This window comes from Apium graveolens, chromosome 11 (genome assembly GCF_009905375.1).
Source record: "Apium graveolens cultivar Ventura chromosome 11, ASM990537v1, whole genome shotgun sequence".
Taxonomy (NCBI): domain Eukaryota; kingdom Viridiplantae; phylum Streptophyta; class Magnoliopsida; order Apiales; family Apiaceae; genus Apium; species Apium graveolens.
Window position 1 is genome coordinate 204,523,262 of NC_133657.1, and position 22,773 is coordinate 204,546,034.

The following is a 22,773-nucleotide window of genomic DNA, read 5'->3' on the forward strand; positions in this document are numbered from 1 at the left end:
GTACGTAAACTATCCAGCGGGACGGAGGGAGTATAATTCTATAAATATATATTATTTTTACCCGTTTTTCTTTATTAATAAACCTTTTAAGTGATATATTTTTATCCTAATTGATTCCTATATGACATATAATTCTATATATATTATTTTTACCCGTTTTTCTTTATTAATATACCTTTTAAGTGATATTTTGTTTCACTTACTTTTTTGGTTCTATCACCTTTTGTTTTCGGTTTTTATGATTCATGTTATAACTGTAAGTGTATTATTTTTATACTTTTTGATTCCTATATGACTTATAATTCTATATGTAATTTTTACCCGTTTTTCCTTATTAATAAACGAAACCTATTTTTAAGTGGTACTTTGGTTTCACTTATTTGTCGGTACCACCACCTTTATTAATAAACGAAATCTCTTTTTAAGTGGTACCTTAGTTTTACCTATTTTTTGGTATCACCACCTGTTGTTTTCACTTTTTATGATTCATGTTATAATTCTAAGCTTATTATTTTTATCCTTTTTGATTCCTATCTGACTTATAATTCCATATATATTATTTTTACCCATTTTTCTTTATTAATAAATTTTTTTAAGTGATATTTTATTTTTTACTTATTTTTTGGTTCTATCACCTTTTATTTTCAGTTTTTATGATTCATGTTATAACTCTAAGTATATTATTTTTATCCTTTTTTATTATTATTCTATATGTATTATTTTTACCCATTTTTCTTTATTAATAAACAAAATCTATTTTTAAGTTATTTATAATTTTATATTATTTTCCTTTTTTATTCTTATATGACTTATAATTTTTTTATGTATTATTTTTAATCATTCTTTTAAATTTTTATAAGCCATGATTTTTTATTATTTTTATAGGTTTGAATCCTATTTTTAATTATATTTTAAAAATAAATAAGTCCATAAATTGGCTCAACTAAGTAGGTTCCGAGAAATATAAATCATGACCAAGTAAATAGGCCATGCGTTTAAATTGGAATTTTTTAATTTAGCATTTTTTAATTTGTCGGTGGAATTCCATTTTAATTAAATGGTATGAATATTACAAAAACTGTATTTTGGTTTCACCACTAGAAAATAATAAAATTATTCGAACCGTAATACGATTACAATTCTATTTTCGTAGAACTCTAAATTATTTCGTGATAGGGTACTTGGTTTCATCTTAGTACGGTTACGCCGTATTTTAATTAAATTTATATTTTATTAAATATAAATTTAATTAAAAGGTAAAAAATGAAAAATTTGTCAGATTAAAATTTTAATGCATAAGTGTTCATACATATCTATATTAAGGGGAGCTTACTTAAATAAATGGGACCAACATCATACTCAGAAGATTCCAAAAAGTTATTGGTCTCATGCTATTCATGATCAGCTGTCACAACAGTCCGTTATAGGGTCACATGATCTGATAGTACAATCACATGACTAGCAGTCCCATTACTTTCTTTATATGTCTATCTTTCTGTACTAAAGAGACTATGCAGTTATTTTGATATTAGAGAAACTATTTTCTCCTCTGCATCTTTAAAGCATCTCTGCATTTTCTATGTTTTGAGATCTCTGTGATTGTCTTGTTTATAATACTGTTTTGCTGTGACTTGCTTGTATGCTTGTCATCATGGTATCAGAGCCATCCTGATATGCTCTTTGATTTATCATTAATTTTTCATCTGTGTTTTCTACACACTCATTTTTCAGATCTACTTTTTCTGTCTAAATTTTTTCTTGAGAGCTTTTTCCGATTTCATTAAAGATCATGGCCAATAGTCGATTAACATATCAAGATATGGTAAACCCATTGTTCCCGCACCCATCCGATGGTCCCAACTCCATTCAAGTTGAAAAACTCCAAGGTAGCCCTGATTATAGATCTTGGAAATGATCCATGGAGATTAGCCTTTCCTCAAAAAGGAAATTGGGCTTTGTTAAAGGCACTGTACCAGTACCAAGCGACGACCTTGCAAAGGCTGAGATGTGGGAAACTTGCGACAACATGGTTATCTCCTGGATCACATCAAACCTCTCACCTGTCATCTGTAAGTCTGTTATTTACATGAGCACTTCTAAAGATATATGGGATAATTTAGAACAACGCTTCTCTTTGACTAATGGGTCTCGTAAATGCAAGTTGAATAGAGATTTATATTAACTTAAACAATCATCTATGCCTGTTAATGAATACTATACAGCTATGAAAACAATTTGGGAGGAACTCGATTCTTTAAATGTCTTACCCACTATTGCCAACCCTTCTGCTGAGATTACCAAATTGCTCTCTGATATTGCAACTCAAAAGGAGGAAAGCAAGTTGTTTCAATTTTTGAATGGTCTAAATGATGTGTACTCACCACAAAGAAGCCATTTGTTACTACTTCAACCTCTGTCAAATGTTGAAAGTGTATCTGCAACGTTACAACAGGAGGAAGCCCGGAGAGATTTAATATATGGCCATAAAACTGAGGACATGGTTGCTTTATATGGCAAGGGACCTTCTTTCAACACCTCCAAGATCTATCAATGTACGACATGTGGTGGAAAAGGGCATACTCAAGACAGATGTTGGACAATCATTGGGTATTCAAAGTGGCATGCCAACTACTTTGGCAATCAAAACACCTCTCAATCAAGAATAACTTCACAGTCATATGCAGGCAATAAGCCCAAATGGAGAAGTAATGCTAGGACTGGAATTTCAAAATCTGCTAATGTGGCTCAATACTCAGACTCTAAAAATGATACACCTATGTTTTCCTCACAACAGCTAGCTCAACTTGCTCAACTTATGAATCTGGAAAACTCCCAGGCATCCGACTCAGGGGGAGAGATACCTGAGACACCTTTCTCTGGAATGATGAGCTGCAACATTGCCCAGCCCTTCAACCAAAATTGGATCATTAACTCTGAGGCGTCCGATCATATGACACCACACCTGCACAATCTCAAAAGACCAGTACCTGTTGCTTGAAACACACATATCAATCTTCCCACTGGCTCCACTGTCAATATCACTCATACGGGTACAGTTACTATCTCAAATACTTTGTCTTTGAATGATGTCTTGTGTGTTCCAAATTTTAAACACAACTTGCTATCGGTTCAGAAATTGATTAAGCACAGTAATTGTGAAGTGAAGTTCTTACCTAGTCATTGTATTATCTTGGATAGTGCATCTCAAAATGTTATTATAGTGGGAGAGGCCAAACATGGCCTGTATTATCTAGTTGACACTACTGATCCTGTCAAATGGTTGTCTAATATACAAAAACCTAATGCCTGTCTTGCAAATAATGGAGATCCTGTTAGCATTTGGCATCATCGACTTGGTCACATGCCAATGACTAAACTTCATCTTATTCCCGAGATTCCAAAACCTATCAAATCTGATATATTGTGTGTTACCCCCATGCTTCTCATATCTTTGATCTTATTCATCTAGATATTTGGGGACCCTATAAAGTACCCACTAAAGGAAATTTTAGATACTTTATCACTCTAGTGGATGATCATAGTCGATACACTTGGATTACCTTATTGGCATACAAGTCTGATTTTCTATCTGTGTTTCAAACCTTTTATAACTATGTTCAAACCCATTTCGCTAAACCCATCAAAACCATTCGATCAGACAATGCAATGGAATTTCTGGATACAAAATGCACCGAGTTCTTTTCTCTTCATGGTATAGCCCACCAACAATCATGTTCTCATCGACCACAGTAAAATGCTCGTGTTGAACGAAAACATCGATACATCGAGCCCGTCCAGTTCCCCACATGGATCTCCAATTTCGTTTTGGTCAAGAAACACAACGAAAAGTGGCGAATGTGTGTCGACTATTCTGATGTTAACAGAGCATGCCCCAAAGATTTCTACCTACTCCCATACATCGATCAGCTGATCGACTCTACAGCAGGAAACGAACTCCTTTCCTTTATGGATGCATTTTCAGGGTACAATCAGATAAAAATGGATTCTCATGACTGGGAGCAAACGACATTCATTACTCACAGAGGAGTATTCGGATATCGGGTCATGCCTTTCGGGCTGATTAATGCTGGCGCAACTTTTCAACAGATGATGGACACAATCTTTGGCTCACAAATAGGGAAAAACATGTTAATCTATGTCGACGACATGATAAACAAGTCCAAACTCGCCGTTAACCACTCACTTGATCTTCGTGAGACCTTTGAAAATGCTCGGAAGCTTAACTTGCGCCTCAACCCTAACAAATGCTCATTCGGGCTTACATCTGGCAAGTTTCTGGGATTTCTGGTCACACAGCAAGGCATCGAAGCTGACCCCGCACAAACAAAAGCCATCCTTGAAATGGATGATCGAAAATCCATCAAAGACTTACAAAAGCTAACAGGATGCATAGCAGCCCTGCGAAGATTCATCCCACAATCATCCAAAAGATGCCTCCCGTTCTTCGCCACCATAAAAAAAGCTTCAAGATCATCACCATTCGAATGAAACGATGAGTGTAAATCTAGCTTCACGGAACTCAAAGCGTTCTTAACAAATCCTCATATCCTTACTAGGCCAATCCCAGGCGAAGCTCTACGCATTTATCTATCGGGTTCCGATGAAACAGTTGCAGCCGTCCTTGTCCGACTCGACGAAGGAAGAGAGGTTCCTGTATACTACATTTGTCACTCACTGTGTGATGCTAAAACTCGGTACCCTCAGGTCGAAAAGCTCGTGTACGCCTTAGTTATTGCAAGCAGAAAACTCCGACACTATTTCCAAGCAAGGGAAATTTATGTGTTAACAAATGCGCCGCTTAAAAGAATCCTCCACAAACCCGATATGACAGGAAGGCTCGCCGCATGGACCATCGAATTAAGTCAGTTCTACATCGAGTATAAACCACGAACAGCCATAAAGGCCCAGGTCCTCTCAGATTTTGTAGCAGAATTCCAATTCAAGGCCAAAGCGTCGGATCCCGAGGAAGCCCAGCTAAGGTCGTGGCTGTTGTCTGTTGACGGATCATCAACCTCGAATTCTGGTGGTGCAGGGATAATTCTTATCAGCCCAGAAGGGTTTAAAGTCCAGCAAGCCCTTAAGTTCGAATTCCAAGCGACAAATAACGTGGCCGAATACGAGGCATTAATTGCGGGATTAAAATTGGCAACGGATCTCGAGGTAAATATCATCGACATATTTGGCGATTCCCAGCTGGTAGTTAAGCAAATAAGCGGAGAGTTTAAGACTCACAATGAAAACATGGCTAAATACCTTGCAATGACACAAGAGCTGCTCAAGAAATTCTCTTCCTGGAAACTCTCCAATGTTGATAGAACAGAAAATCAGTGGGCTGATTCCCTCGCCAAGTTAGCCTCGTCCAATCTGAAAATGAACCTCGACCCAGTATATGTTGACAGCCTGAAATCCCCCGCTATCGACACATTGATGGTCCACAACATTCATAGTAATCCTGACTGGCGAAGCCCTATCCTCGAGTACATCCTAGAAAACAAACTTCCCATGAAAAAAGTGAAGCTCGCGCTATCATGTTTAAGGCAAGGAACTATTGCACAATCGGTTCAATGTTGTATCGACGTGCTTTAACCAAACCACTTCTCCGATGTTTAAGCCCAGAAGAGGCCGATCAAGCAATCCTCGAGGTTCACACGGGAATATGTGGCAAACATCTCGGGGAAAAGAACCTAGCTCTTAAAATCATGAGACAGGGGATGTATTGGCCCACACTTCGGAAAGATTGTGAAAGTTACATCCGCAAATGTCATGCATGCCAACGACATGGGAACGTGAGTCATCGACCTACAACAGAGCTTAACTCGATACTCGCCCCTTGCCCTTTCTATCAATGGGGAATCGATATCGTGGGGCCCTTCCCAAAGTCTAAAGGTCAATGCCAATACATCGTGTTTGCAGTCGACTACGCGACGAAATGGGTCGAGGCAAAACCTCTCTCCAAGATCAGAGAAAAATAGATGATTGAATTTTTTATGGAATATGTGGTGTTTCAATTTGGAATTCCAACGATTTTAGTCTCGGATAACGGGACACAATTTGTAGGCGCACAATTCGAAAAAGCCTTAAGCGACTTAAAAATCCAACACATCAAAGCATCGGTTGCATACCCACAGGCCAATGGCCTTGCAGAAGTAACGAACAGAACCATCTTGCAAGGATTAAAGAAAAAAATAGAAGAAATTCCCCGATTTTGGGTTGATGAGCTCCATAATATGATGTGGTCCTACAGAACAACTCCTCGAAGCGCAACAGGAGAAACTCTTTTCCGTCTCGCGTACGGCGTCGATGCCGTTTTACCTGTCGAGATTATTCTGATTTCCCCAAGAATCGAGGTTTTCGATCCTTCTTTCGCTGCCGAAGGATTATGCTTTTACGAAGACTTACTTGAAGAAACAAGAGAGGAATCTAGACTTCGCATGATCGCACAGCAGGAGGAGACGACAAGGTACTTCAACAAGAAAGTCAAAAATAAGCGATTCGAAGTGGGAGACCTCGTCCTTCGAGATTCCGCCACATCACAGCCAACAATCTCAGGAAAATTGAAACCAACATGGGAAGGCCCATACAAAGTGTCGAAGGTCGTCAGCACAGGAACCTACGAGCTCTCGTACCTCGATGATCAACCAATTAAGAATGCCTAGAATGGTATCCACCTCAAGAAATTTTACCAATGATTAACTCTTTATGTAATGATTAAAACTTCGAGGCCGCAGGGCCCTACCAAAAACCAACCCTCGATGCAATGAGGGTCGTTATGAGATCCCCATCGAGGGAATTTAAGTTATGAAAGCTTTCAAAATTACTTTACGAAAACGTCATAATTCATTCTCTGCTTCAAAAAAAAACAAAACAACAACATAAGTTGGATGTATCCCATTAAGACTTCAAGTACAAATAATATATGTACTCCCGAACGATGAGCAATAATCGATCCCTTCACATTCAAAACATTCTTACACAACAATTAAGCACTACGCAAACAGACTCAAAAATAAACCAAAGACAATGCATCCCAGTGAAATCCAAGTGGTACGAAAACCTTACATTTAAAATTCCTAACATGGAAAACTTTAGTAGACTAACATAAAAATTACCAAATAGATAATTGAATATCATAAAAATGTCTAAAGGCCACCAAAGCCTCATTCAAAGTACGATTAACAATATAGCATCAATGAAGAAACATCGACTTACAATAGCAGAAACTCAAAATTCAAAATTCATACATCATCTACGGGGCATTCCCTGCCTTCAATTTTTATCGGTCGGATCATCGGGCTGCAAAGCAGCGAGGTCAGCAATGTAATCCTCAAACGAATGCCCCGTGGTGTCCACCCCCGCCCCCTGCATCCTAGCAACACAATGCCCATAACCATCTCCCAGGGCGTTAGCAATGTCCTCGATCCCTTTTTGGACTTCCGCCTTCAAAACAACATTCTCATCGACAATCAATTTGTACGATGCATTCATGCCGTCGACATGGCGCTCCCAGCCTTCATACTTACTTCTTAGGTCATCGCGCTCTGTCTCAGCTTCTTGAAGCTTCCTCTCGAGCTCCGACACCTTCGCATCCCTCGACTGCCCCGAAACCTCCATTTCTCCCACCTTCTTGGTCAACGCGGTATTTGCAGTAACCAACTCCGTAGATCTCTTCTCCAATTCTGAATAACTCATCATAAGCTTTTTCCTCTCAACCCTAAGAGCACTCACTTCCGCTTCCAGTCTCTTGTAAGCCACATCATTACCATCGGCACGAAATTCTTCCACGATATGCATAAAATCTGCGAGGAACTGTCGCAAACCACAAATATAAAGTAAAAAAAATATATAATAAAAAAAGAAGACAACAATACATGAAAATAAAATTCACATACCCTCCCGGCTCGACTCTTACACCTGTCAGCAAGGTCATCTCGACGCCGGCCATCGAAGGCAATCGCGTCTTGGGGAAGATGAAAATGATTAAAAGCCCTCAACGACACTGTTGTCCCTCCGGTCCAACGCTCGTTGGGTTGAATCTCGACCCTCACAGGCTCCTTCTTGGATCGAGGCTCGCCAGTGTTGGACATAAGAACCCTACTATTGACCAAGGTGATGGTCTTATTCACTCCACTACCTCCCAAAGCTGGCTCGGCAAAATCTCCTCCTCCTAAATGAACATCATCAACCTCACAACGCCCTCTCTTCCGAGGATTCAAATCCCCCAGATCAGCATCAGTCACAACCTTCTCAGGAGCCTCCACAACTTTGTTTCCCTGATCATCTAACAACTCGATGGACACAGAGTGCCCAGCCCCAGAAGCCCCGACCCTAGAAGTGCCAGCACACGCTCCATCAGTATTCTTCCTCGATGAACGCTGAATGAGCAACATCATAGCCTTATCCATCTCCTTCCTAATCCCGTTGTCCAAAACCTTCTGCAAAGAAGCTCCAGCCACTAAAACAAAACAAAAGAAGGAAAAGAATCAACGCGTAATACAAAAAAAAGGGGGAGACAAACAGTAAATAAAAAATATATATGAAAAAGTAATTAATCGATTGAAAATCCCCTCTTACAATCATGCATTTCCAAAAAATCGGGCTCGTTTAACTAAAGATGTGTGTACATTGACCTCAACCCATGAAACTCATTCAGATACCTCACATCGTACTTCTCGAGGTTATTTAAGTAATCGATAGTAAGCTGGCTCACTTTACCACACGGTTTCACAAACTCTAAATCAGGCCCCCCGAAATACAGCCACCTAGCATGGTACCCAGAATTGGAAGATCGAACACTGACAATTTTAACCCTCTTATAAGGACAGTCAAAATAAACATGTCCGTCGTGATACCTAACTGCATATATCAAAAAGAAAAGTTTAAAAGAAGGAGTTCTATTCCTATCACAATAAAGAGCGACGAATCCACTAAGCTGGGCAATGGAGTTGGGCGTCGACTGACTAACCCCACATCCAATAGCCTCGAACATCGCCAAGAAAAAAGGATGCATAGGCAACCGAAGCCCAAAGTGGAAAAATATCATCGGTATCCCGTGCATCCCAAATTTCGGCATCATCCACACCCATTCATCAGTGTCGGTACTCGGTATCGATACCCATTCGACAAATCCACATACGACTTTATCTTGTTAACTGGAGGATCCTTTGTAATATAATGACTCAGATAGTTTAAACTTGTTCTTCCCTCGAACTCTTCCCTACCTAACCGAAGACAATCTTCAACAACCTGTCGTCTCTTTTTTAAGGTCCCAGGACTCGGGGGAGGCGAGGGAAGAGGCCAAATAGGGAAATTCCCCAAGAACTCGTCCTCTTTCATAAAATCGAAGGACCCACACTGCTCTAAGTCAAGAATCTCCAGACTATTCAAATTTAGGAAGGACTCTTGATCACCCTCCTCGAGGGGTCGCTTACCGGGATCTCGACCAGAAATGGTACGGATAGATGACGAACTAGATTGATCCATTAAATGATTGAAATCGAATAAACTAAATCAAGAGAAGCAAGATGTAAAAGAGAAAACAACAAAAGACAATATAGAAGGTGGAAGATGACTTACATGCGGTTACTGCAGAAGTCGAGAATTTTAGGTGGAATAAGAATAATCCGGCCAGCCGCTACGCTTTTGTTAAGTGAAACAGAAGCCGAACAGTCCAATGCTACAATGTCCAATCAATAGTCACCAGAAAATAAAAACCAAAATACTTATACGTTTCAAAAAAAAGAAGGAAAAAAAGGAGGAAAAAGAAGAAGAAGAAAAGAAGTAAAGTTAAAGTACAACAATATGCACAACACATTCACTTCTATCTCAATACCCTTGTCTTTTTTATTTTTATTTTACTAACATTTAATCCTCTCATTATTTTATTCTTTTTACCACGCTTTGCTCATTTTACTAACTCTCAGGTCCCGAAATAAAAGCGCAAATCTAAAGATAGTTGCTTGAACTGGGAGGAGGACAAATGTTGGACCAAGACAAGACGGCCCAAAGGAGTCCTAGTTAGTATAATTATGGAACATAATGTAAAACCCAAGAAGACCCAATTTGTAAGATAAAGCCCATTTGGGACTTGATATAAATAGAGGACAACAACCTCATTAAAGGAGGTTGGCAAATTAAAGTAAAGAGCTCATCTCCTAAAATTATAGTGTTAGTAATATAGTAATATTGTAAGCTTATCATGTTCTATGTCCATATTTAATAATTACTTTGCAATTGTTATATTCCTTTAGTTTGATCATAATTTATGATACTCTTTATTCTTGTCTTTCAGTGCAACAGGGTTATGCTTAACAGTATTCCCATTATCGTCATTGTGGTATCATTTGGATTGTTTTCTTTACTTGGAGGAGACTTAACACCGACAAAGGCATTTACATCACTTTCGTTGTTCGCAGTCCTGCGCTTTCCATTATTTATGCTTCCAAATATAATAACACAGGTTTGGTTGTGTGTTTCCTTGTTCTACATATATCTCATTACTTTCTGGGCTAACATTAGGGGTGAGCAGAAAACCGTACAAACCGCAAAAACCGTCTGCACCGCACCAATCCGCACCGCAAAACGCCTTTTTTAATTTTCGTGGTGTGGTTGCGGTTTGAATTTTTAATAAACCGTGCGGTACGGTGCGGTGCGGGTTGTGGTTTTATATTGGTGAAATGCGGTTCAAATCGCACCGCACCGCAATATTTAATATATATATATAATAGTTATATTTCATGATTCCATTTATTAAGTTTGATTCCATTTAACATACTAGGAGTGCTTACTTAGTGATCATCTTGATTCTGCAAGATTTGTTGCGTGGTCACCATCCTATTTGTGTTTCTTCAAAAATAATGAGACACATGGTACAAATCCACATATTTAAGAGATAAATCATTTAATTGCCGAGCCAAGTTTCTACGTTAAACTTTACAGTGTGAAATTTCTAATTTGTATTATTGAAGAATATTGGCGACTTTGTTATATTATTCGGAAATTTAATTAATTTAAGTTTTGTATTTATTTAAAATTTTCGAACTTGTAATGTATAAACCGCAGTGAACCGCACCACACCGCACCGCTTTTTTGTGGTGTGGTTTATGCGGTTTTTGAGGGTACGCGGTGCAGTTGCGGTTTGGAAATTTGATCAAACCGCATGTACGGTTTGGTTTGCGATTTGAGGAAAAAACCGCACCGCCCGCACCACGCTCACCCCTAGCTAACATAACATGTCACTGACAAAACAATTCACTAGCTTATATCAACAGGTGAATACAATATTCAGGAAAATGTATCTTATATCATTACTTGAGACTTTAATTTGTTTTCCTTTGGTAGGCTGTAAATGCAAATGTATCTTTGAAGTGACTGGAGGAACTTCTCTTGGCCGAGGAAAGAACTCTTTTGCCGAACCCATCTCTTGAACCAGGACTTCCTGCAGTATCAATCAAGAATGGTTCATTTTCTTGGGAGTCAAAGGTTATATTTTTCATATTCAATTACAAAAAAACTTCAGGCCATAAAATGATAAATAATTAGAATTATATTCTAATAAATAATCCTAGAAGGTTGCTTCTAATTGAACACTGTCACTTTGGACCACAAATCCATGAAAATTTAACTCAAGACTATGAGAAAAATATACAGAAAAAAATTCTGTTCATGCAACACTATATCCTTACTATTTAAAAAATGTAAAGAGAACACCGAGATGATATTTGATGCAAGCAATTTTAAAAGTTTGCCGGTACATTCTGGCTACATGAGGAAGGTTTGGAACTTTAAAGTGCAAACCATCGGCTTAAATGTAGATATTTGCCCCCTATATGTTCATCATTCATACACATCAATTTTCTTATGTTACTAATAATAGATATCTTACAAAACGATTCCGCATAACTAATGTCATTTGGAATTGTTCAAGCATATGCTTTAGATTTACAGACACTTGTTGTTCAAGCATATGCTTTAGATTTACAGACCACAAGGTACTCTTGTCGCAATTGTTGGTAGTACTGGAGAAGGAAAGACATCACTTGTATCAGCGATGCTTGGAGAGCTTCCAGCAGTTGGAGATACAAATGTTGTTATTAGAGGAAAAGTTGCATATGTTTCCCAAGTATCATGGATCTTCAATGCTACGGTGAGTGAATACACTTTTTCTGTTGTATCAATTAATTTCTCTTGTATGGAAACTGCCAATTAAGAAATTTATTCAACCTCGATACTCGGCATTGCTTCCATCCTGTGTAAGGAATACACTATGATAAGAAGTATGTGAAACAATAAGCGAGGTGATAAACACATTTATGATATTGTGTACAGTTAAGCCAAAGACAAAAGGTTATGTAATATAACCGTATTTACAACCTACATTGTGTGATATGCATATTTTAATGTTTCAGGTACGGCAGAACATTTTGTTTGGATCTGCATTTGATCCTATAAGGTATTCAAAGGCAATAGATGTGACTGCATTGCGGCATGACCTTGACTTGCTTCCTGTGAGTGCTAAAACAACATTTTGTGCTGCTAATGTTATGAATGTAATATGGAATAATTGTTATTATAATTCGACTATTATAATTGGTCTCTGTTGATATTTTTTAATAATACTGCTGTTAGTTAAGTAATTTAGTTAAGTGGTGTTCGGTTATTGTTTTGTGTTTGTCTACCCTGTGGAAAGACACCGAGCATAGCTATGGGGTAAAGTTACACTTATTATCTTTCTCTGTATGCTCTATAAGGGCTACATGGCTAGACAATTTTTTCATAGTTTACAACATTCGACTATTATAATTGGTCTCTGTTGATATTTTTTAACATTCGACTATTAGTTAAGTAAATTAGTTAAGTGGTGTTCAGTTATTGTTTTGTGTTTGCCTACCCTGTAGAAAGACACCGAGCATAGCTATGGGGTAAAGTTACACTTATTATCTTTCTCTGTATGCTCTATAAGGGCTACATGGCTAGACAATTTTTTCAGGTATTATATTTGTAGGCACTCTTGATATTTTGATAATACTGCTGTTGCATCTCCAGGTTTTTGAAAAATGTATTAAGGAAGAACTGAGAGGAAAAAGAAGAGTTCTTGTGACAAACCAACTACATTTTCTTTCACAAGTAGACAGAGTCGTTCTAGTGCATGAAGGAAGGTGAAAGAGGAGGGAACTTTTGAGGAACTGTCAAACAATGGGAAACTGTTCCCAAAGCTAATGGAAAATGCAGGGAAGCTGGAAGAATATGTGGAAGATAATGAAGACGGCTTGAACATCGAAAGTAAGATTTCAAAACCTACTGTTAATGGTGAAACAGAAGAGGTTCCTCAGGATGCAAGCCAGACAAAGAAAAATGAAGGAAAATCTATACTTATCAAACAAGAACGGGAAACAGGAGTAGTCAGTTGGAACTACAGATCATTGTGGCAGTCATCTAGTCTTTGATCTGGGACTGTTTATAGTTGGTTTATAACCATTAAATGTAGTTAACACTAAAATTATGTGTTTATAATCATTACAGATTCGTGCAATTATTTATCTGCAATTTCATATTTCAGTAGGCCTAAGCTCTGTTGGAACATGTGGATGAGATATGCGTACATAGGTTAACACAATAGTTAAGTGTACCAGCGCTATGTTGTAGACTAAACTAAACCAAGTTGCATCCCAGTCATTGCATTTGTTATAGACTAGGTTTTTACAGCTATGTTTTCTCAGTTATGCATCTATTCAATCAATCTCTACAAATACTACCGGCTAGTCTAATACATCATTCAATCTTTGTTATGCGTGTCGTCAATCTTCAAATATTCATACATGCCATAGAATTTTTTTTTCTTGATTGGGTTGGCTGGTGATCATACATAATTACATATATCTTTACCTAGTATCCTTTCGACATTTAAGATGTAAACGCAATATCTATGTACTATCTTTTCTTACTTGTCAGGTATAAAAATGCATTAGGAGGGTGGTGGGTAGTTATGATACTCTTAATGTGCTATGTCCTAACAGAAGTTTTGCGAGTTATGAGTAGCACATGGTTAAGTGTTTGGACAGATGCAAGTAGCCCGAAGAGATATGGACCTGGCTTCTATAATTTGATTTATTCACTTCTGTCGCTTGGTCAGGTATGATTTACATATAATCTGTATCCTCCTAATAAAGTATAAAATTTGCAATTGTTTTTGTTAGAAATGCATCAATTGAATTCCTTCTTACAATTGGTTAGGTTTTAGTGACATTGGCAAATTCATTTGGGATAATCTTATCAAGCCTTTACGCATCTCGAAAGTTGCATGAAGCTATGCTCAACTCTATTCTAAGAGCGCCAATGGTCTTCTTCCATACCAACCCACTTGGACGCATTATCAATAGGTTTGCGAAGGATCTAGGTGATATTGACCGCAATGTTGGGCCTTTTGTGAATATATTTTTGGGTCAAGTGTCCCAGCTCATTTCAACTTTTGTGTTAATTGGGATACTAAGCACTATGTCATTATTTCGGATCGGTTCCACTTTCGGATTATGATATAACTTGAGGTCATTCGGATCGGATCGGATGTGATTCGGTTCGGATCTAATTCGGATCAAAAACGGATGAAACTCGGATAAAAATAGGACAAAATTCGGTTCGGATTAAATTCGGTTCGAATATTTCGGATCATAACTTTTTTTATTTTTTCATGTTTTGAGACTTAAAAAAATATCTTTTTATTAAATGTACTACTTTTAATATAATATAATGTACTTTTACATTAATTTATAATTAAATAATCAAATTATCAAGAATATAAGATACATTTAAGTATGAATTTTGCTTATTTCAGATCATATTCGGTTGGAATATTATCTGAATCGGTTTTGTTCGATTCCAATTTATAATCGGATCTAGTACTTCGGATCATTTTCGGTCAAATTTTCGGTTCAAGTAATTTTCGGACCGCTTTAGTTTGGTTTTCGGATAATTATCGGATTATATAATTCGGATCTCGGATTGGATCTCCGATCCATAGATTTCGGTTCGGTTTTTCGGATTCAGACCCATTTTGTCAGGTCTAAAGACAACTAAGTATTATAGCAGTCGTTAACACACCTCTTTGAATTATTACCAATGAAATAATTTTCCAAAGCGAGGAGTGAAGCATATTGGAGTAATCTGATCTAAAGCTAATTGGCTTGGAAATATTCGATAATTCTGATTGAAATGCAGATGAAATTGCTTTTGGTAATCTCTGAAGCAGTATTCAGTATTCCATTATCTAAAGCTAAGTAAAATACATGAAAGAGAACTATAGGGGTGAAACTAAAATACGGTGTAACCGTACTAAGATGAAACCAAGTACCTATCAAGAAATAATTTGGAGTTCTACGAAAATAGAATTGTAATCATATTATAGTTTGAACAATTTTATTATTTTGTAGTAGTGAAATCAAAATATAATTTTTTTTTGCCCGCAAGGTTGGCTCAATTGGTTAAAGAAAGGATAACTAAAAATACAATTTTTTATAATATTCATACCATTTTATTAAAATGGAATTCTACCAACAAATTAAAAAATTCTAAATTAAAAAATTTCAATTTAAACACATTGCCTATTTAATTAGTCGTGATTTATATTTTTCGGAACCTATTTAGTTGAGCCAATTTATGAACTTATTTATTTTAAAATATAATTAAAAATAGGATTCAAACCTATAAAATTAATAAAAAATTATGGCTTATAAAAAATTTAAAAATGAGTAAAAATAATACATATACAATTATAAGTCATATAGAAATAAAAATGGATAAAAATAATACTTGGAGTTATAAAAGGTGAAACCAAAAGGTGGTGTAACTAAAAAAATAAGTGAATATGTTTAGTTTATTAATAAAAAAAACGGGTAAAAATAATACATATAGAATTATAAGTCATATAGGAATCAAAAAGAATAAAAATATTAAACCTAAAGTTACACCATTAATCATAAAAATAAAAAAAATAAATAGTGATAGAACCAAAAAATAAGTGAAAACAAAGTATCACTTAAAAAATTTATTAATAATTAAAAATGGGTAAAAATAATATATATATATATATATATATATCTATATAATTCATATAGGAATAAAAAGATAATAATAATACAATTAGAGTTCATGAAAAGTGAAACCAAAAGTGGTGATACCAAAAAATAAGTGACACCAAGTATCAATTGGTCAAATAACCATACCACCTAAACATTCCACTGCCTGAACTACCTGAGAGTCTGTGAGTCCAGAACTGCCAACTCCCTTAATCATGTATGTCACCAAGACTAACGGGGAGATAGAAGTGGCAAGAACTGCCAACTCCCCTAATCATGTCTGTCACCAAGACTAACGGGGAGATAGAAGTTAGGATTCAACAATTCAAGGATGCTGGCAAGTCAAAAAAAGTGATCTCTACAATGCATGGTCAAAGCTCTGCAACAGCTCAAATCACTCATGATGTTGGAAAAGAAAGACTCTTGAAAGCTGCAGATACTTTCAAATAACCAATTCAAATGATACTTGGTTTCACTTATTTATTAGCAAATGTAAACACATCTCCAAATGAATATAATAATTTACATGTAATTTTATAGTTTAAAATTATTTTTTTAAACTTGAATTTTCTTTTCAACTAATATAATATGAATAATATATCTCAAATTAGGTTGGAGTCTCCCATTTGAATTTGTAAATATTAGTATTTATGTTTTCATTGATAAATGTGCCTATTCAATATTTTGACACAAGAGAAAATACTTAGAAACATTTTAAAAAATGTGATTCCACATCTTTACTCTAGTTTCCCATTTCAAATGGTCAAGAATAATCTCAAGACAACTTTAGTTTTTTCAAGATATATAATATTTATCTATTTTAATTTTAGACTAGTGAAACTATTTTCATAACATGCACAACTTAAAATCTATTATTTAGATATGTAAAAATATTTAACCATTCTTAAATTAGAATAGGTAAAGAATACTTGCAGAATTATAAGGTTAATGATATTTTCATCCTTAGCATTTAGGCACACTCATGATGACATAACTATTTTATGTCTAATTTTATTCCACTAATCCTTTATTGGTTGCTTCTGCTATTGCTAAAGGATGATATTTGTACCATTTCATTTCACTCTTATCCAACGGACTCAGCTTTTAAAAGTCTATGTCTACCCATAAATATCCTACACACAAATGAGAAATTTAAATACAAGAATTTCAAATCACATTAGCACATAACTCACTTTGCACCTAAACATAAACTTGGTTCTTTAGATGATGGTTATGTTATGTGTGTTTAAATTTGAAAATTTTATCAAAATACGACTTTCATTGACTCATATATATTTGTAAAATAAACGATCTTTCAATATAAAAAAATTTAGGTTTTGAAAGTATATTTAATGAAAGTGGAATAATTTTTCAAGTCTAGACAAGTTCATGTTGTATAACGAGAACAAACCATGGACTTATTGTTAATAAAATATGAATATTTCAATTAATAACAATATTAATTAATTATTCCATATAATGATAAACTTTTAAAATCTTATTTTTTTAGTACATTAGTTGGCTTCATTATAAATAATCACATTTTGTTTAACTAGTTCTAAATAAAATTAAATGATTAAATAAATGCACTAACTAATTAAACAATTAATTAATTAACTAAAACAGTTATAATTAATTAAATCAAATTTGGATTAACAAAAATCATTTTTTGGAATTAAATTATTTACGTTAATTATTTAAAATAATTAATTGAATAAATTTTTAATTAAAAAATATTTTTGGAATAAAATAATATAACTTTAATTTATTTTAAAATTAAATCATGGAAACAGTTTTTGGATTTAGTTTTGTCTTCAACCTTGGATCAAAACCAAGGGTTTAGGGATGAACTTGGCCTAGCTCCCAAGAACATTGCCCTAAATCTCCAGAATCCAAAAAATATTATAGAATCCGATCTATTTTAAAGCTACAAAAGTAGAATTATATTATATGAATAAGTGAATAACTGAAACAAAAGTTGGTGATACAGAAATTATGAAACCAAAATTAAGTATCACTTAAAAAAGGGTTTCCGTATTAATAAAAGTTATTAATTTCCTCCGTCCCTCTCATTTCTCATTTGTGTCTGACATGCATTTTAAAGCACATATAAATTAGAGTTTTGTAACTTAATATTAAAATATATTTTGTTTTGTATAAAAATTAAAACATTCAGTTTTTATGCATTTTTTTAACAATTATGAAAGGAAATTGTGCCCAACAGCTAACAAGTGGTGGATTCTCAAAGTACAATTATCAAAGCAAAAAAATAATTAAAAACAAAATTGGAAAGGGAAATTGTAGCATTTATAGTTGATTTTCTACATGGTTGATATTGGGGATTAAGCTTGTGGGTATTTTATTATGAGATCGGGGATATGTGCGACCTTGTAAAAGTCCGGTCCTTGTTCACCATTTTCTAGTCTCACCCTATCACACAATTGTGAAGACATCTTCCACAATGTTAATTTTCGAAGACAATTGAGAAATATGAGTCCTTCTGGAAGCTCCTCCAACATTGGACAATAATAAATAGACAACTCTTGAAGAAGAGGCATGCTTCCTTTCTCCACCCTCCAACTTTCAAAATTGTCAAGATACCACAGATCAAGCCGGGTAAGTCTTGGGAAACCCATGGCTGAGCATACCATTTCCTTTCCTTTGTATGTGTTTGAAAACAACCTTAATTCCCTCAAAGTTGGAATCTTCTCCAGTACTCGCATTGGGTCTTCCTCCAGGCACGATCTCCTTAATCTTAACTTGGTGATACGAATCAAAGACACATCTATATGATTATGATTAAGTTGCTGCCGCTGCTCCTCAAATATTTCAGACAACTCTGGGAGCTTGCCATCCATTTGTAATTCCTGAAGGCTGAACTTTTGATTACAAAACAGCTGTCTTATCATGTCTGGATCATTTCTGAATCCTGGATCAGCAGATATCTGCATATCAAGGCTCATGCACCGGATAGAGGAATTTGATGACAAGGCCAAATCAGATAAGTACTTTAACATCTCTTTCACATCATCATAACCACCATCTGCTTTTAGCGTTAGTCTCCGAAGACCGGATAATTTTGGCAGATCCTTAACCTCACACCAATTGATATTGAAATTCTCGAGTGTCTCTAATTTGCTCAGCCCATTGAACCTTAATTTGGTATTCTTCAGTAATTTGAGAGAGACCCGAGGAGGTAAATACAAATGACGCAAAAATGACAACTTGCCCAAACCATTTAAGACCGGTAACTCAAAAATTTCATGGTGCACGTCTAGGTTGAGAGTCTGTAGCAGCACCAACTTATATATCCATGGAACAGTTTTCAAATTAGAACCCCTTAGACTGAGATAGCGCAAGTAAATAAGGCTGCCTAATACACTTCCGATATTACTACCCAAAAAGGTACCTAAAACAGATCGTCTACGATGCCTTATGTTTTCAAGAGACAAAACTCTTAGCAACTTAAAATAGGAAAGATATAGTACCGATCGTAGTGGTTGACTATAATATCCACCCATATTTCGAATTAAAATTGATCGGTATTGTTGGTGATTGAGTTTCTTGGTAAAGTAGGAATTAGCTTCTACGCCTCTTTTCAGATAAAATACAAGTTGTCTAGTTTTAGCTTCCCGGGAGATAACTGAACGATTGAGATTCAAATCATTTCCTTCTCCAGTATCAATTACTTTGAAAAAATCTTCTGCTTTTGCCTGGGATAAAGATAGGTCTCTCATAAGATCATGAAGAGAACAACTTTTGAACTTCGTAAGAGATGATTCCAAATCATTAAACCTCACTTGAACCATACTCCTATGGACAAGTTCTCCCATGTAAGATTCAGCGACTTGCATCATTGTTTCTCCTTCCTTTTTATCACTCGATAGTACCATCCCTTCAGCGATCCACAACTGATATAAATTTTCTGCATCGATCCATTCATCTTCCATAAATTTACCTAAATATAGAAAGCATGGCTTCAGCTGCGGGGGTAAGTCATTGTAACTCCAACCTAAAACATTTAATATTTGACTTTCATAATCTTGTCCCGATCCTTTCCCCCTCTTCAGGGATGTGATAATGTCACCATGTACCTTCTCCCACTCTATCAGTGATGGTTTAGTGACAAGAACTCCACCCAAGGTTACTATGGCTAGTGGAAGACCACCACAATTTGCCACCATTTCTCTTCCCAGTTCTTCCATTTTTTTATAGTCTCTAGCAACGTCTGTAACAGACAAAACAACAAGAAAGGTATGTATAAGCCCACATAATATTAAGCTAGGGCGATTCATTAAGAAAAAAGAGAACACCTGGAAACCTCTTCTCCTGCTTCTTTTTCACGAAACAAATTACTTATGGTCAGGAACTCTGTAGGAAAGCAACTGGTTTTCCGTAAGTTTCAAAACACGGTTTAACTACTTTTATTGTTCATACTAGGAGTTTCAGAGTTTTTCATTTGATTTTTCAAGTCTAGTTTTACAAAAATCAGCTGTTTCATAAGAGGTGTCATAACTTTGCAGTCCATTTACTTACCTTAAACAGATGAAATGAAATTAACAAGAAAGGTATGTAAATTACCTAGATAACCTCCTCTTGTAGGAAGTGCTTTCAACTGAAGTAGCTCCCAACTTTGATCTGGGCTTAGAAGTCCTGGTTGGTGAATGAGTCCATTTGGATTTACGTACTCAGCAACATCAATATTACGACTTGTAAGCATTAATTTGCTTAAAGATTTTCCAGCAGTGAAAGCCGCCTTTATAGAATCCCAAGCATCATTTGACCAAATGTCATCAAGTACTATCAAACATTTCTTCTTTTGCTGGATTTGTAGCAGATTCTCCACTAGCTTGTCTTCGTCCCAAGTAAAGATTTCCTCTTTCTTCTCATGGACGAGACCTATAAGTATTCTCTGCAACACTTGTCTCGTTTGCCACTTTTGTGAAATGGAAACACAAGCTAAACCTGCAAAGTGAGTCTTGATGGTGGAATGATTGTATATTTTGTGAGCCAGAGTTGTCTTACCTAGACCTCCCATTCCACAAATAGAGATGAGCGGGTATGAGGCATCACTTTCATCCACCAGATATCCAACCAATCGATCAACATCGGCCTGAAATCCAACAAATATCTCTGGTTCAACAGTAGTGAAAGTGTGAAATCGCTTTAGCATTCCTGGTTGTCCATGAGATGAATTTGATGATTCAGGGGATTCTAATGATGTTTTGATATTACAATCACGAAAGCGATTGAAGAGAAGAGACATCTTTCTTTTAATATCTTTGAGCTTTCTTGAAAACGTCCTTGTGTTCATCCTCTGCATTATTTTTCCAGGGGATGATAAAGCTTTGACAAGATAAGTTTCGACGACATGTTCAGCATCATAGGCAAGCTCCCGTACATCCGCAAGCAGAATTCGGATATTTTGGTCATGTAACCTTGAATCAGCATCTGGTAAAAAAGTCTTGATCCGCATGAGTTGCGTCACCAGTTCTTGAATTTCATCATGCACTCCATGCAGTACTTGAGCTTCTTCAGACAATAAATCAGTGATCCTTCCGACAACAATGGACACAATTGATTCAGCCATTCAGAAACCAAGCAGTACAAAATGCAGTAGTTGCAATGCAGATGGAATGGCCTTCTGTAAAATGTTAAGCGATAAGGATTGTATGGTGAAGGTTTTGGAAGGAAGAAAGTAAATAATTGTAAATAATTATATACTCATTTTTATATTAATAAAGAAATTTTTTCATTTTATGTTGAAGTTTCTGAACACCAACCAAAGTTAGGTAGATAAGGAATGTGTGGAGAAGGTTTTCAGAATGATGAACTTTGAATAATTGAGTGGTGAAGGGCCGTTGAATAATTGTACTCTTCGAAGCTCAAATATCAAATTGGTCCCGCAGGAGCCACGGGATATGACTTCGTTCATCAGTCCCAACAACTATATCATATACATAATTGAAGTCGTCATAAATCTTAATGTGCTCGAACATTAAGATTTATGACGGTCAAATTCAAATACAGTATGTGCTCGCTTCAAGTAGATCCAAAAGTTTTATTTTGCATGTTATCACGGTCAAATACGTTAATGACCCCTGTTTCTGAAGACCAACCAACCAATTTAGGCAGATCAGCTTTAACCTCACCTCTTTAAATTATTACCTGTTCAGGAGTTGTAAGATGAAGAGTGGACACATTCAAACTAAAGATCAGATGAGGAAGAGATATAAAAAACTGCAACCAGATATCTTTCGACAAGGAATATATCAGTTATCCATGATATTTTGTCAAGTATTTTGAATTTTGTAAATTTTCAACTACAAAAAACTCCAACGTTGCTTAACCTTAACCCGAGGTTAGATAAGAACTCCTTTTTGAGGAAGGAGATGGTTTGTTCTGGCACAGGTTTTCCCCAACTCACAAGTCTCGCACTGTGGAACCAAGGATGCATGCCTAATCTCTCCTGCTCGGAAATTGGAAGATGCTGCAAGTTAATTGAGTTCCCAGAAGAAATAATTTTTTGTCTGGGCTAAGTCTGAGACTGATAAACCGGTTTTTATTCATGCTTACTCCATGTTAACGGTGCATGTACCGTACAATTCTATGTTATCTTTTAACGTAATCAATTACCTTAACATAATCAATTACCTTAACATGGCTAAACCATGTCCGTATGTTA

General features: G+C 35.9%; 2 protein-coding genes and 1 long non-coding RNA gene across 11 annotated transcripts in view; 2 read left to right on the forward strand and 1 right to left on the reverse strand.

The window, feature by feature from the left end:
- Positions 1-21,848, forward strand: part of LOC141697567 (uncharacterized) — a 31,620-nt gene extending 9,772 nt beyond the window's left edge. The window contains exon 2 of the long non-coding RNA XR_012564771.1: positions 21,423-21,848. This is a non-coding gene — a long non-coding RNA (uncharacterized LOC141697567). The remainder of the gene's footprint in view (positions 1-21,422) is intronic.
- LOC141695044 (ABC transporter C family member 2-like) lies at positions 938-13,864 on the forward strand. Of its 9 annotated transcripts, none has more exons than XR_012564255.1 (6): positions 938-10,156; positions 10,310-10,477; positions 11,359-11,499; positions 11,957-12,163; positions 12,426-12,524; positions 13,063-13,864. XR_012564255.1 is itself a non-coding variant. In XM_074499280.1 (6 exons), the coding sequence occupies exons 3-6, from the start codon at positions 11,474-11,476 to the stop codon at positions 13,177-13,179; spliced, it is 405 nt and encodes a 134-aa protein (XP_074355381.1). In that variant the 5' UTR covers positions 938-10,156; positions 10,310-10,477; positions 11,359-11,473; the 3' UTR covers positions 13,180-13,864. The 9 variants fall into 9 exon arrangements, 3 of the variants coding, with proteins under 3 accessions (XP_074355381.1, XP_074355383.1, XP_074355382.1); XR_012564252.1 differs by having other exon boundaries at positions 938-2,069; positions 11,993-12,163; XR_012564253.1 differs by having other exon boundaries at positions 938-2,069; positions 12,001-12,163.
- LOC141697565 (putative disease resistance protein At1g59620) lies at positions 18,374-21,678 on the reverse strand. The gene is made up of 2 exons (XM_074502001.1): positions 20,670-21,678; positions 18,374-20,316 (listed from the first exon to the last, which is right to left on the reverse strand). The coding sequence occupies exons 1-2, from the start codon at positions 21,676-21,678 to the stop codon at positions 18,431-18,433; spliced, it is 2,895 nt and encodes a 964-aa protein (XP_074358102.1). The 3' UTR covers positions 18,374-18,430.
- Positions 21,849-22,773: the final 925 nt, after the last annotated feature.